The sequence below is a fragment of the Watersipora subatra genome, chromosome 1 (genome assembly GCF_963576615.1).
Source record: "Watersipora subatra chromosome 1, tzWatSuba1.1, whole genome shotgun sequence".
NCBI classification, from domain to species: domain Eukaryota; kingdom Metazoa; phylum Bryozoa; class Gymnolaemata; order Cheilostomatida; family Watersiporidae; genus Watersipora; species Watersipora subatra.
In genome coordinates, this window is record NC_088708.1 from 68,376,498 (window position 1) to 68,391,134 (window position 14,637).

General features: G+C 35.1%; 1 protein-coding gene across 2 annotated transcripts; it reads left to right on the forward strand.

Annotated features, from left to right (window-relative positions):
• Window positions 1-169: 169 nt before the first annotated feature.
• Window positions 170-14,614, forward strand: LOC137404574 (flagellum-associated coiled-coil domain-containing protein 1-like). 2 transcript variants are annotated; one of them, XM_068090804.1, is made up of 13 exons: window positions 170-413; window positions 624-710; window positions 1,003-1,111; window positions 1,846-1,890; window positions 3,478-3,626; window positions 4,282-4,375; window positions 5,765-5,924; window positions 6,102-6,254; window positions 7,618-7,721; window positions 7,915-7,986; window positions 8,152-8,241; window positions 12,294-12,503; window positions 13,927-14,614. In XM_068090804.1, the coding sequence occupies exons 1-13, from the start codon at window positions 328-330 to the stop codon at window positions 14,215-14,217; spliced, it is 1,650 nt and encodes a 549-aa protein (XP_067946905.1). In that variant the 5' UTR covers window positions 170-327; the 3' UTR covers window positions 14,218-14,614. The 2 variants fall into 2 exon arrangements, with proteins under 2 accessions (XP_067946905.1, XP_067946909.1); XM_068090808.1 differs by lacking the exon at window positions 1,846-1,890.
• Window positions 14,615-14,637: the final 23 nt, after the last annotated feature.

Sequence of the window (14,637 nt, forward strand, 5' to 3'; positions counted from 1 at the left end):
TAATTTTGGGGAGCACATTTATAAACGAGTTACAGTTGAGCAAAATTCTACGTCTATGGCATGTTTTTTATATCGTGAATGTAGAGTTTAAAGTAGAGGAGTTGTCTCTCTTCTGCTTATGTTTTCTTTACTGTTGCGCCGCAACATGCATCATGGCAGAATACATCGCTATTCGCTCGAAGTCGGTATGTACATGTACAAGTATTTAGATCGACAGTGAAAGCGAAATATTGTGGCCTGAGCTGCTAAATGGTGTTTAACAAGTTTATCGCGTTTTATAAATTGAATTAAATCATTGTTTTACTTAGCTTTTATTTAGCTGGAACAATGAAGACTGGTTCCACAGATTCACCATCTTCACTGAACTCGTTCTCAACAAGCAGTGTTGCTGCTAGAAAAGATGATAGGCCCAAGTAAGTAAAGAATGTTGTACAAGTTTAAAAGTGCAATCATAATCGTTTGCTAATTTATTATTTTAGTAAGGGTGTCTAACAAATACTCAGTTTGACTTATTTGACAGTTTTAACCATGATCAGATGTAAGCGACTGAATATGATTTGTAACCAGTATGCAAATGGTTACGCATAATCCAGTACGCATAATGCTTTTTCATATTTTAACAGGTCAACTCCATCTAATCGTTTTCGAGTTGCATATACAAGCAATACTAGTCAGCAAAGGCCTAAGACCGCATCTCTTATATACCAGAAGTGGGTATAGCATTATAACACATCACTTGATGGTTTGAGTATTTATGCTTTTATTATTAAACAAGTGGTTATTTATTTTTATAGCAAAACACTGTTTTGTGCCACTGTATTATTTAATTGATTCAAGTTCAGTTAACCAAATTTATACCACTGCTTGTCATTCAGGTATCGTTGACCACAATACGAAAATGGTAAAGGATTTACATTATTCGTGATTTTTGACTTTTGTTAGTAGGTAAATAATAACCAGCTGCAGTCAAGTACATCTATTTGTATGTTGCTGCAATTTTAGTTGTTCGAGGCTAGGAGAAGTTGAAAGGGAAAGTGTACGACAGCACAAGTTCAAATCTCATCTTCCTGCAAGGCATGAAAAGCCCTCACCATGGCAGGCCCAGTTAGAGGTCCGGGAAATCTGTTTGCTAGCCATTAGCTTGTACTTTTAATGTTAGGTTTGTGTTTGGCTAGTACCAACATATTAACAGCTATAAACTGTTTGCTTTCAAAGAATTAAAGAGTTCAAAGCCAATGCGCCATATATAGTATATGCGCTAGACTCCCCAAGCTCTGTCGAATGCTATATTTTATATAAAAAAGGATAAGCTAAAATATTATAGCATAAATAAAGAGGGTAGATTAAAATAAAAAACCCATCTATAACCATTACACTGGGAATTGTTGATATAATAGAAGTCTACAAAGTTAGCTCACTGATGCTGGTAATGTCTAATAAATATTTACATACGGTAGAAAAATTAGCTATTCCATAGCAACAGTTCTCTGTATTTTACTTGCACTGTATAGTGTTGTTCTAGTGTTCTTAACATCAATATTATAGTGCGCCATATTGAATTCAAAATTATGGAATTTTGATCTATTGTACTGACAGAGTTTGATACCTCAAGTGTGAATGGTAACTAATCCTTTTGTGTACACGCCATCTTGAAGCTTTCAACTTTATTTGTGATTATGTTGTGCTGAATATTGCTTTGATAGTGTGCTGGTACTATAACACTTGTGATAAGTTGCTTCTAGACACACTAAAGCTTGTACACCAAAAGGCGAGCCACCTAAACCTATTCACCTGCTGCGCGTTTGCTAGCCCTCACCTCTCTTACGCCTCTGCACCCTATTTTAGTTTGAACGCCTCCCTTCTCGTAAAGCTAACCTTCTAATTGCTGATGTAAGTACAGTAACGCTCAATTCCCTTTTGTAAAAATATTTTATAGAAGCAGATGTTATATACATGATTGCTATTACGTATAGAGAATAATCAGAGTTGGAAAAATTCATGATTTTTTTTTTAAATTGTTTTTTCAATTTAATCAATTTTTCGATGCTAGATTCTTTTAGTAAATTTGATTTTTTCACTCATGTTTGCTAAAACAGGTTTTTTGAGTGTGGTATTACACATAAGGTTGCTGTATGTTACAACCCACTTTTATGTATTAGTTCCTTACTTGCTTTAATTTGACAGGTTCTTATATATCTTAGATTTAACACTCATATACAAAAATAATGTGCAAACTACATGTAAGTTAGTGGAGTAGAGATACTAGCAGTTTTACACGAAGTACGAATGACAGCCTAAAACATCAAAAGGCACTATGAAACATTTAAGCACATTCTTGGTGTGGTCGACGCAGTTGATCATGCGAAATATAAAAAGCAGTCAACCGGTTTTTTCAGTACTGAGCTGGTTTTTATTTTCAAATGAACGAAACTAAATGTAGAGAATACTCTTTCAATGCTTGCACTTCAGATGATTGCAGTAAAGAGTTTGATGCTATAATGTCATTAACAGAGTAGTGAGGAAAAATCATACTTACTAGTTACAGTTTGTACCCACAATTATCCTGTTTGGAGGTTTACCGAATAAACTCATAGGTCTTAACTTCAAAGGTCCTTCTGTAGTATTGTACTACACATGCAGTCAATTATCTCCATCACACTTGATAATTCACAACAGAGGAGTGTTTACAGATTAGTTACACTCACATCAAAACTAGATTGTTTGTCAACAAACATCCATGTTTGCTGAATTATAAAAAAGCAAAGATTTTTTTTCGTAAATTTGTGATTTAAATCATTTGATTTTTTCATGATAACACTGAGAATAATATTAACTACTCCAATTATTACGACTCAATTAATATAATTATAATAACACTGCATGAGTGTAATATAATATCATTTGGTGTATAAATACAAATCATTTGGTGTATAAATACAGAATGGGTACAGAATAGTCATGTCACATTTAGTTAGATTTTTTTTAACACTTAAAAAAAGTTGAGCCGCTACTGCAATGGCAATCCAAAACCTATTACTTATGATTTATATATATATACAATAAGGTATAGAATAAAAGTCAGCATAAAGAGCTCGATACTAAAGTTGAGCTTACTATAAATTTGGTAAAAAATTTATTAAAATTTGACGAAACATGTATGTGGTATATATATATACAAATGTATATATAAATATATATCATAGGTAATAGGTTTTGGATTCTCATTGCAGTAACGGCTCTATATATAACGGTATATAACAGTAACGATATATATATATATGTGCATGTATATATATATAGGCCTATATATTTATTACTTTATTGGCAATAATTTAATTTAAAATGAAAACTTTTTTTCAAATTATGCAATACAATAATAATAAAACAAAAAAGTAAAATCATAAAGCTTTTATTCAAGCTATTTTGTCTATTACTTCTAATTGTTTTTTTAACTTAACGTTGACGCTTAAATTACAGGGAACACAAAAACCGGTACATGTGGCTCCAGGTTACATCTTGTCTAGAAGCAAGAGCAAATATCAGATGTTAATACGTGACAAGCTGTTTGAGCTGCAGGATGCGCGAGCGAAGGAGAATCATGGCCAGGATGTCCTTAAACCAGAGATGTAAGTGTTGTTATTGTTCAAAAGTGTCATTATGGCACCTGTCACGAGACAGTCAACTTGTGGCATTTGTCAGGGGATGATTGCATGTGTCATTACATTATGACACTTTTCAAAAGATGGTCTCATGCGGTTTTAAATTTGGGCACATTAGGACATGGTCACATGTTTTATTTCATGACGACACCTTCACAACACTGTCACAAATATCTGTAAAAGAAATGAGTTGGCTGCTTAGCTATTCAGTGGTTTTAGTAGATTTAACAAAATTTAATTGAATTTCTCAATTTATTCTTTTCAGAGTTTATTTATGCTCTGCTCTCAAATATTTTTATGTATTTCCTACCGTTCTATATTTTCATCTACCTCCATCCTGGACTATTTGCAATCAAAATACTGATGTGAAGTGTTTAGCACAAATTTGTGTCCAAGGTTAGTTTCGCCTCAATGGGCCTTGCTTTTACTGGATTTCAGTATTGCTTGCATGGGAGCTTGGGTCAGATGGCTAATGTGTTTTTCTAGGCTGCAACATGACACATGGAATTCTGATGAAATGTCACAGCCAGTGCTTATTATTTTATGGCAGACTATAGAAGATGATGAGAAATGTGTTCATTAATCTTCTTTTATTAGCGAATTTTTTCTTTGATGTTTTAAGAGAGCAGTTGGTGAACAGTTTAAAAGAACAAGTTGCTGATCTGAGTCTACATTTGGAAGAAGAAAGAATGAACCATAGAGATACCAAACGTAAAGTAAGTACCAGAGAGATTCCAAGCATAAGGTAAGTCCCATAGAAATACCAAACGAAAGGTAATACTCATAGAGGCACCAAATGTTATGTAGGTTCAATAGAAGTACCAAATGTAAGGTAACTTCCATAAAGATACCAAACATAAGGTAAGTCATATAGGGATACCCGACATAAGGTAAGTCTCATAGAGCTACCAAACATAAGGTAGGTCCCCTAGAGATACCAAACATAAGGTAAGTTCTCATAGAGATACTAAACGTACGGTAATGCCCATAGATGTACCAAATGTAAGGTAAGTCCCATAGAGATACCAGACATAAGGTAAGTCGCATAGAGCTACCAAACATAAGGTAAGCCCCATAGAGATACCAAACGTAAGGTTAGTCTCATTGAGATACCTAACGTAAGGTAAGTCCCATAGAAATATCAGACAAGGTAAGTCTCGTAGAGCTACCAAACATAAGGTAAGTCCTATAGAGATACCAAACATAAGGTAAGTTCTCATAGAGATACTAAACGTATGGTAATGCCCATAGATGTACCAAATGTAAGGTAAGTCCCATAGAGATACCAGACATAAGGTAAGTCTCATAGAGCTACCAAACATAAGGTAAGTCCCATAGAGATACCAAACATACGGTAAGGCCCATAGAGGTAATAAATGTGCAGTAAATCCTATTATAGAGATACCAAGCGTATGGTAAGTCCACTTGTAATTCTTTACAATAGCTGATGTTCAATTAATTATGGTAGTAGTTTTATTAGTCACAGACTGCTGTGTTTACATGATGAATCAATAATGCATATTTAAAATCAGTAATGCATCTAATGTGTGGTCTGTTACATTGACAATTTTGGCAGTTTCCAAAATTGTTTGTTCTGGCCACAAAAGAAAATTAGAAGAATTGTCCTGGCCACAAGAATTATTGTTGACAGAAAAGCTTTGTCTCAAGTGAAAAACCTTTGTTTTAATAGTAGTTTTTATTGAAATATCAAGATGCGTTATTTATCTAAATTGTGAGAAATTCTTATGAAGAATATTTGATAAGTAAATTATTCCTTTCTGAGTCCAGAGTAACGTTGGGTATTTCTACTGGTCATTCATAAAATATGAATAATCTATGAATAAATAATCTATGGTAAATAATCTATGAATTCTCTTTGATAGTTCCCTTTTAGCTCAGTTCATGTGCCTTGATTAAAACAAGACAAGTTGTGATCCTTGACACAGTGCCCTCAGCACATTTATCTGATGGCCTTTCGGAATTTATGTGTGTATGAATGGAGACTGCGTCCAGGCAGAGCTAGCCGTGTTGTTACGAACTCACACGTGACTGCGTGTAACCTTACTTATCAATAAGAAAAGAGAGAGGGTTTATGAAATTCTTAGGCTGAGGAGTTTATGCAAGACAAAGTTGATGAAATGAGAAGAGATCAGAAAGAAGCCTTGAGACGACTGAGCGATGAACACAAGCAGTTCACGGAGAGCGCTGTCGCCGACCATCAACAGGAGCTACAAACTCAGCAGGATTCCTATGAGGCTATAATAGGTAACTTTCTACAAGCCTTCATATATTATTTCTTCTAGGATGCTTGCTTTGTGGGTTGCTGATACATAACGAGCTGATCAATGACTTTTACTTTTTGAGCCAAAACCAAACTGTTTTTTTTTACCAATTGGCAACAGCGATCACATAATGTTGTACAACTATTCTGGTTGGCTGCAGCAAAACACCGGACAGAGATGGCTTTTCTCCAGGGTGCATTCGAGTCATACAAAAGTCAGCGTGATGCCGAGCACCGAGAAGCTCTAACCAAGCTGCAGGAAGAATCCGAGCGAAATCAGAGTGAAGTTTTACAGAGCCATCTCCAGGAACTTGGTACTTCTATATTTTATAAGTCTTTCCATGATTTAGTTTCGCCAGTTTTGGTAGAACGACCTCTTCGCTAGAAACACCTGAGACGTTTCAAATGTAACTCCACCAATAAAACTCAGTAGAGTGATTTGCTAAATAAGGGAAACTGCTTTTAGAAACGAAACCCTAGTATTAGGTAGTAGTAGGCTCAAGTATTGCATTAGAAAGGTTCGTTAGTCAGCCATACTCCTAAAAGAAGCATTAGTTGCGGGTGAACACCTTTGATTGATTTGGTGTGGCCGACTCATAAAATATATTATTACTAAACGTAGAGTTTTGTTATTACTAAATGTTACTCTGATTACTAGCTGAGGTTCTTTATTAGTAAGTTATTTAGGAGTTACTTACTGTAGGTTATTTAACAGTTACTTATTGTAAGTTATTTAACAGTTACTTATTGTAAGTTATTTAAGATTTGCTTACTGTAAGTTACTTAAGAGTTACTTACTGTAAGTTACTCAAGGGTTACTTACTGTAAGTTACTTAAAGGTTACTTACTGTATGTTACTTAAGAGTTACTTACTGTAAGTTATTTAAGAGTTGCTTGCTGTAAGTTACTTAAGAGTTACTTACTGTAAGTTACTTAAGAGTTACTTACTGTAAGTTATTTAAGAGTTGGTTGCTGTAAGTTACTTAAGAGTTACTTACTGTAAGTTACTTAAGGGTTACTTACTGTAAGTTACTTAAGAGTTACTTACTGTAAGTTACTTAAGAGATAAAAGCTCTTGTTACGTGACAGCCATGACATGTCACTTTGAAATGTCATTTCTTGTCAGCTATGACATGTCACTATCATAACATTTAAGCCACTATATCTCATAACTGATCCATTTATTACTATTTTTTAATTAAATATGCTTTCACTTTCTTTCTACATGTTTTTATTTAGCTTCTCGCATCAGTAACAATGCGAGTGTTTAGTCAGCATATATTTACAGAAAGACAACGCCAAATATATATTTGGCAAACCCTAAAGTCGTAAAAGCTCTGCCCTTGTTGGCATTGTAAATACGTTGTAGTTTTTAGCAGATTTTAAAAATTTTTATTTCACGATTTACTGGATGAAAATCTTACAATTACATCAACATATCCATGGCTAAACTCAGGCTGCGCAGAGTATGAGCACAACTACAATATCTAATAAGAATTGATTGATGAGTGAAAATTTTTAGCAAAGCTCAGTCGAAGTATTTCATAGCCTAAGTTTATCGGTATCTCATCAACCTTGTTATCTGTACACTACAACTTTAGTGTCTTGCCTGCCACACAGTCTAAAGCGCAGGTCAGATGAGTGTAAACAAATATCTGACTCTCAATCCTACTTCAGGAAAGAAATTGACGAATGATAAGACTGCTGCTCTAGCTGCACAAGCAAGAGAACACAACAAGGCCATAATGAGCTTGGAGAAGCAATCAAGCCGAGAGCTAGAGGTACAAGTGTAACAGTCACATTGAACACGTGTCACTGAATTATAGCAGTGCAATGAGCCTCTGTTGTTTAGTTGAGAAATGGGCAAGAATAATTTTTATGTCATTCGCTCACGATATCTTCATTCAGTCATGTTGAAAAATATTTCAAAAACAACTTTTCATCACAAATATTCTGTATGTGTTCTTGCTGTAGGCTCTAAACAGACGGTTCGCCAATCACGCAGCTGATATACGTAAACTAAAGGAAGCCGAAAATGAAAAAGAGGTATGGTCGTCTTATAAGTTTCAACTATGCATTTTTTTAGTAGACCAAATATTGGATAGTGAGACGTAGAGCTTGCTTCTGCTATTGGGCCATCGAATTATCTTACGTGTTCTCTTGTGTGAAGAATAGTGAGGGCCAGCAGTGATAGAGCTGGTTACATTATAGGAGTTGACAGAGAAGTGTGATCACATGTGCCAGAGGATCGGAGGCCTCGAGAAAGAGTTAGCCAATGTTAAGAGAGATCGAGCTGAATACGTAAGTACAAAAATTGACCCGCTTGTCAAATGCTCAATTGGAAACAAAAAATGTTTTTCATTGGTAATTATGTTGCTTCTTTTGGATCTATATATATAAATCTAAGTGTTTGTTCGTCCCACGACCAAACACGAGCGAAGCGAATGTTTGGGAGCTTTATGATAAATGCATATGTGCACACAACTCCCGAAAAATTATTCGTCAACGTCCGTTACCAAACCCTTGTACAATAATCCCATCAAAAAATTTAACCATTTTTGTGTAGAGTCATTTAAGTATAATAATGATACAAAACACATATAAACATATTTAAATATGTTACCAAGTCTTTGAAATGTTTCTGCAATATCCTAAAACTAACCCATCTGATCAGATTATACATAAATAGACAGATTAATTTGGTCTAAAATTGCGATAAAAACTTGAACAGCTTTTTTTAATCAAAACTAAGACCGGTCAATGAAACGTCAATAAGGCCGTGCGACAAATAGTAGAACTATTAAGTTGTGCGCATTTCACCAGAAAAACGTGTACATTTCACCAGTCTATAGCATTGTTTAATTGCCGAAGGTTTCTGTAATTAACGTAAAAGTACTGAAAAGTAATCGCTTCTTTTTTGCCGTTTCTACCAGACTCTGACATTTTAGACACTTATAATGAGTACTTTGGTATTTCAACTGATGTCCAAAGCAGTGAAAGTAAAGGAAATGACGTTGATGTTTTTCTAACGATTCTAACAATATTTAATTATAAGAATAATTATTTGGTTTTATAAGATTATTATAAGATTTAGTTGTAAGAATATTCATTCGAATTTACAAGATCGAAGTATATAGTGACCGATGGTGTGCAATATGTTACTGTTATTATTTTTCTAAAGATCTTGTTGATGATACTACGGCTGTGTCCAATATAGCGGTACTGCCAAGCCATTTTTAATATCTGCAAAATTAAGTAATAGGCCTACATTTTCTTATAGATATATATCTAGTTCTATGACGACCAGCTAAAATCTGTTTAGATTTTTAAATTCAGCATAATTTTTTAGATATAAATACAGAAATCTATATAAATATCACTTCTTGATATTGGTTGCTATGACCAATGATATCAACCCCTCGCCCAGCCTGTGTATATTACACAGCATCTTGCCATTTTACTTCTAATATTGCATTTCTCCTATTGCAGGGAGAGATATAAACATATAATCTTTTCCTTTCATTATTGCTGTTTGCTGTACATAATAACACCCAGTACATTACAGTTATCATTGCAGCTACCATTGCAGTTCTCCTATTGCACTGCACTGCCATTTGACTGCGAATATTGCATTTCTCAACCGGCAGTACCCGTTCTTTTTCCATTATCACTTTGGCCGTGGGCTGTATGACAGGGGAATTTCTAGTCTATCTTAAGCCTGGTTTCCATATGATAGCGCAATGATCGTGCGCGGCCTAGTGATTGTGGGCAATGCATTTCTTGGGCTGCGACGCAGTGTTTCCATAGCGCATGTAGGCGCCATGCTTGCATTGGGCAGGATGGGAAATTTCCTTACTTTTTCGTACGGGAGACCGATTTCTTCGGAAAACAGCCCTCCGTTGCGACCTTGCGCTGTCATAGGAAAACCAGGCTTACTCTTTCGTATGGGAGACCGATTTCTTCGGAAAACAGCTCTTCGTTTGAATTGTAGAATTGGTTGAATAGGTCAAGCGGTGTATTGTGGGATACATCATCACGTGCACCCGTCGCAAGGATCCATTCTGTTGGATCCTTGGGATCAGCGTACGCACATCGGGCGATCGTCGTGTGTTGACTGTTCCACATCACAGCTGACCTACGCACGACATCGTGCACCTTGTTGCGCGCCTTGCGCTGTCATATGGAAACCAGGCTTTATGTCCGGTTTATGGTGATTGGTTAAAATACGCAGCTTGCAGTGTTTGAACTACTAGAAGCAAGCTTGAGCTACTAGAAAGAAATACATGCCTAGACTTCCCAAAAAACAATGCTTTTCCGATACAGTCCGATGCGTCATTAGAGAGTATGTGTAATGATTATATGCACAATTATTCCCAAGTATGGCAAGGTGTCTGCATGGTTTATTGGTAGTACGCTTGGCTTTACACCCGTGCATCGGAATGTGTGGGTTCGATTGCCACGAGGAGCAATGTTTTTTCTTAACACCCAGACGGAAGGGCGGATACAGCACTTACTATAGTAAAGGTTTAGACTAGCTTCTGTTACTCAAATTTATTGGGTAAAGAAACTTAGCGAATGGCAACTACATGAGCTGCCATTGTTTATAAGCTGGGTTAAATCTTGAGCGAATCTGTAGCATTAGCAGTAAAAAATATTATTCAACAATCTGTTTTATCTTGAGCTTTCAAATATTTGAATTATGCAATGGCCGGACACACAGAAATCAACAAACACCTTCATTTAGAGACTAAATGGTCAATGATGTATATGTTGATTAAAGATAAATGTTTTGCGCAAAAACTTTTTATTACTCGTGCAACGCCGAGCATTCTGAGAGTTTTTTACCACTTGTACATACAAGCATTTTTTACTTACATTTGCTGTTTTTCTAACATTTCTATCTGAAATCTATATGAAGATTTGCATTGTAGCAATTCCTTTTTAAATTAAATACTTGCTGTAAAAGTTGGCATCTATTCACAAAGCATTGCACATAAACAGCGGTATGTTTTTAAAGCAGAAATGTATTATCTCAGTTAAATAGATGGTTAGATTAATGCTAAGAAGAACTATCTTTGCTCAAAGGAAAAAAGTAACATTTTTAAATTTATCAGTTTTGCTTTTAAAGATTTTTATGACGAGACTGGAGTATTGATATTTTTGGAAATTAGCATTATACGGCGCATAGTCCACCATATTTAGTAGAAAGTTTTAAATGATTATTTGAGGTAGCCGCTTTTTATCATCAGCATCTGCTAAGATCATCGCGTTGCACATCTTATTATTTCTGCGTTATTATTACTGTTCTGTTATTACTATGACTATTATTACTGTTCTGTTATTACTATGACTATTATTACTGTTCTGTTATTACTATGACTATTATTACTGTTCTGTTATTACTATGACTATTATTACTGTTCTGTTATTACTATTACTATTATTACTGTTCTGTTATTACTATGACTATTATTACTGTTCTGTTATTACTATTACTATTATTACTGTTCTGTTATTACTATGACTATTATTACTGTTCTGTTATTACTATTACTATTATTACTGTTCTGTTATTACTATGACTATTATTACTGTTCTGTTATTACTATGACTATTATTACTGTTCTGTTATTACTATTACTATTATTACTGTTCTGTTATTACTATGACTATTATTACTGTTCTGTTATTACTATGACTATTATTACTGTTCTGTTATTACTATTACTATTATTACTGTTCTGTTATTACTATGACTATTATTACTGTTCTGTTATTACTATTACTATTATTACTGTTCTGTTATTACTATGACTATTATTACTGTTCTGTTATTACTATTACTATTATTACTGTTCTGTTATTACTATGACTATTATTACTGTTCTGTTATTACTATTACTATTATTACTGTTCTGTTATTACTATTACTATTATTACTGTTCTGTTATTACTATGACTATTATTACTGTTCTGTTATTACTATGACTATTATTACTGTTCTGTTATTACTATTACTATTATTACTGTTCTGTTATTACTATGACTATTATTACTGTTCTGTTATTACTATGACTATTATTACTGTTCTGTTATTACTATTACTATTATTGCTGTTCTACTATTACTATTATTACTGTTTTACTATTATTACTGTTCTACTATTACTATTATTACTGTTCTGTTATTACTATGACTATTATTACTGTTCTGTTATTACTATTATTACTGTTTTACTATTACTATTATTACTGTTCTACTATTACTATTCCGCAATACTATTTTGTTAAAAACTGACTCTGAGAAAGAAAAGCGCTCTTGCTAGCAAATCAAACTTTCATTCTGTTTGTCAGAAAGCGAAGTTGGCGGTGTTTGAGAGTGAGTTTGCTGAGAAGGTAGAGGATGTGGACAGAAGGTACAGAGCCCAGATAGCCGAGCTCATGGAACAGAATACTCAGCTCCGCAAACAGTACATGAGCAAGTGCGAGCAACTCTACGCTGTTACGGCTCAGACTGAGAGGGACAAAACAGACCAACTCCTTAGCAGTAAGGAGGCTATGAAGGTGGGCAAACCTTTGAAGCTTGGCTCCTGTTTACTCTGCCTAGTGGTATTACTTGTGTAAAAATGGTAAAGTTATAATAAGGATACAAACAGACCTCATCTCACCAAAAGTCGGTAAGCTCATTCTTTTTTGATAGAAGAGTGACAGCGAAAAAATCTTAATACGGTCAGACCTGGATTCAAGATCGTCTTAACATAGAAATTCTCTCACAGTGGGTTTTAAATCTGAGCAAGTATTTGACGCAACGTGCCAAGGGATTTCTAACACTCGACATTCAAAGTGTTTCAACAGACGTTTTTTGAAAAATAACTTGTATTCACTCAGTGCTCAGTCACATAGTATGGTTTTACAGTGTTAGAGCAATATTAACTATGTGTCTGTTAGCCCGCGTAAACGCTCTGCATTTCTGCATTGTTTGGCCAGTTTCGTAAAGACTTCACACGCATGTGCTCCGTGCCTTCTACCAGGTCAGTAAAAATATTTTATTTAAAGGACCGTCCGTTTCCTATGAACCTGTCTCTTAAATACACCTGCTGGCTATCTGATAGAAAATAAAATGAATCCCAGACATCGTCGGGCTTGTAATGTCTAAGACGGGCGGGCAACGTGCGGCCCGCGGGAAAGGTTGCCATTAGTAGCGTCTAAGGCATCTGACTTAAGTAACACAGGCTTTTGTTGAACCACCAAAAAGGCCACTAGTGGTGGCCTTGACTCTGACACTTCCTCTATAAAATCCTGCAAATTCTGTCTGCTGTGGTCACTCCAAGCCGGGAGTTGCCGAAAGATGATAGAAACAGACTTTTTGCCGTGTTCAAATTGTCCGCAATGATAGTGGTTTCCTATAAAAATTTGTCACAATGACAATCACCATGTTTTTCTTCATTTGCAAGGCTGCTATTCCCTTTCACAGCCTCAAAATGTGTTAGGTCAAAACGTCTTTTCTGGCAAACAAGACACACACATATCCATTTATTGATTTTTTTGTGGTACATACCATACGGAAAACATTTTTTCTATAAAATTGATTGTGGACCGACCGATAAAAAACTATATCAAAGTACTATGGTTGTCTATTAGATAGATAGTATTTCAGCAATATTAGTCAATACCATTGTTGAGCTGGCTGCAAAAATGCCTAGGTGACATCTGCCCAAAGCTCATATATGCGGTTATCTCAACTCAGTGTTTAATTATTTTCAAGGCATAATCCTTTGTCCATCACTAATAAAATACTATAAAAGCTTTTATAGCAATTGGTCAAAATTTTAGCATCTCCTTATCATATTTCTATTTGTTCAGCTCTGTTCCGAGCATTCAGTTGCATTGAGTAGTTTTAGTGGAGTTGTGTCACCTTGCTGGATAAATCTATTTATGTGAGCCATGCTTGCGCCAGACCATAAGAAGCTGTCTGTATTTATTGTAGGTGCTGATACAAAGCAGAAGCAATGCCTATGTTAGTATAGCAGCCAAAGATCCTAAAATCCAACGCTCAATTCCCAAGGAACGCCCTTGCAGTGCTCCTTCCACAACCAAAGAAGTTTACATGGCCTCAGTCTCTGCGGGAGAGACAGATGAGGTGTTGGCACGAAAAGAGGTTCCCTTTGTAAGGCCCCAATCCGTGCTGGAGCTCTCCGCCGTGTTTGATACCAAAGAACTAAATCTCCTCACTGATGAAGAATTGGCAGAAGGCCTCGTGGCTCCTCCAGATTATTGAAAAACATTTACGTGCTAGCAATCTCCAATGTTTTATAGTTATATCTATCTGTATCACACACAAAATAGACATTAGGATATCGCTGTTATGACAGGGCATTTTAAAATACTGCTTAAATTCTTATTGGCTGTTGCCATTCTACTACAGGACATTTCATGGACCAGCCAGCGTGCGCACAAGTCAGATTGCACCATCTTGAACCAGTCAAACAAACTTTCCATGACATTAGCTGATTTAACTCTGGTATTGTACCAGTATATGAAGAACAAATTCTTGTCAATACTTTTTGTATTATACTTTATGCATCTTTAAAAGCCAAAAATATTTTATAAATTACATACATTTTTTCATGCTAATGTTAAATTCTCAACTCTATTTCTGTATTATTCTATTTTTATGATATATTGTCTTTTTTATTTA

Coding starts and splice junctions, on each gene's coding strand:
- LOC137404574 (XM_068090804.1), top strand. CDS start 328: ATGAAGACTGGTTCCACAGATTCACCATCTTCACTGAACTCGTTCTCA. Junction 711..1,002: donor GCATCTCTTATATACCAGAA/GTGGGTATAGCA, acceptor CTGCAATTTTAG/TTGTTCGAGGCTAGGAGAAG. Junction 7,987..8,151: donor AAGCCGAAAATGAAAAAGAG/GTATGGTCGTCT, acceptor GTTACATTATAG/GAGTTGACAGAGAAGTGTGA.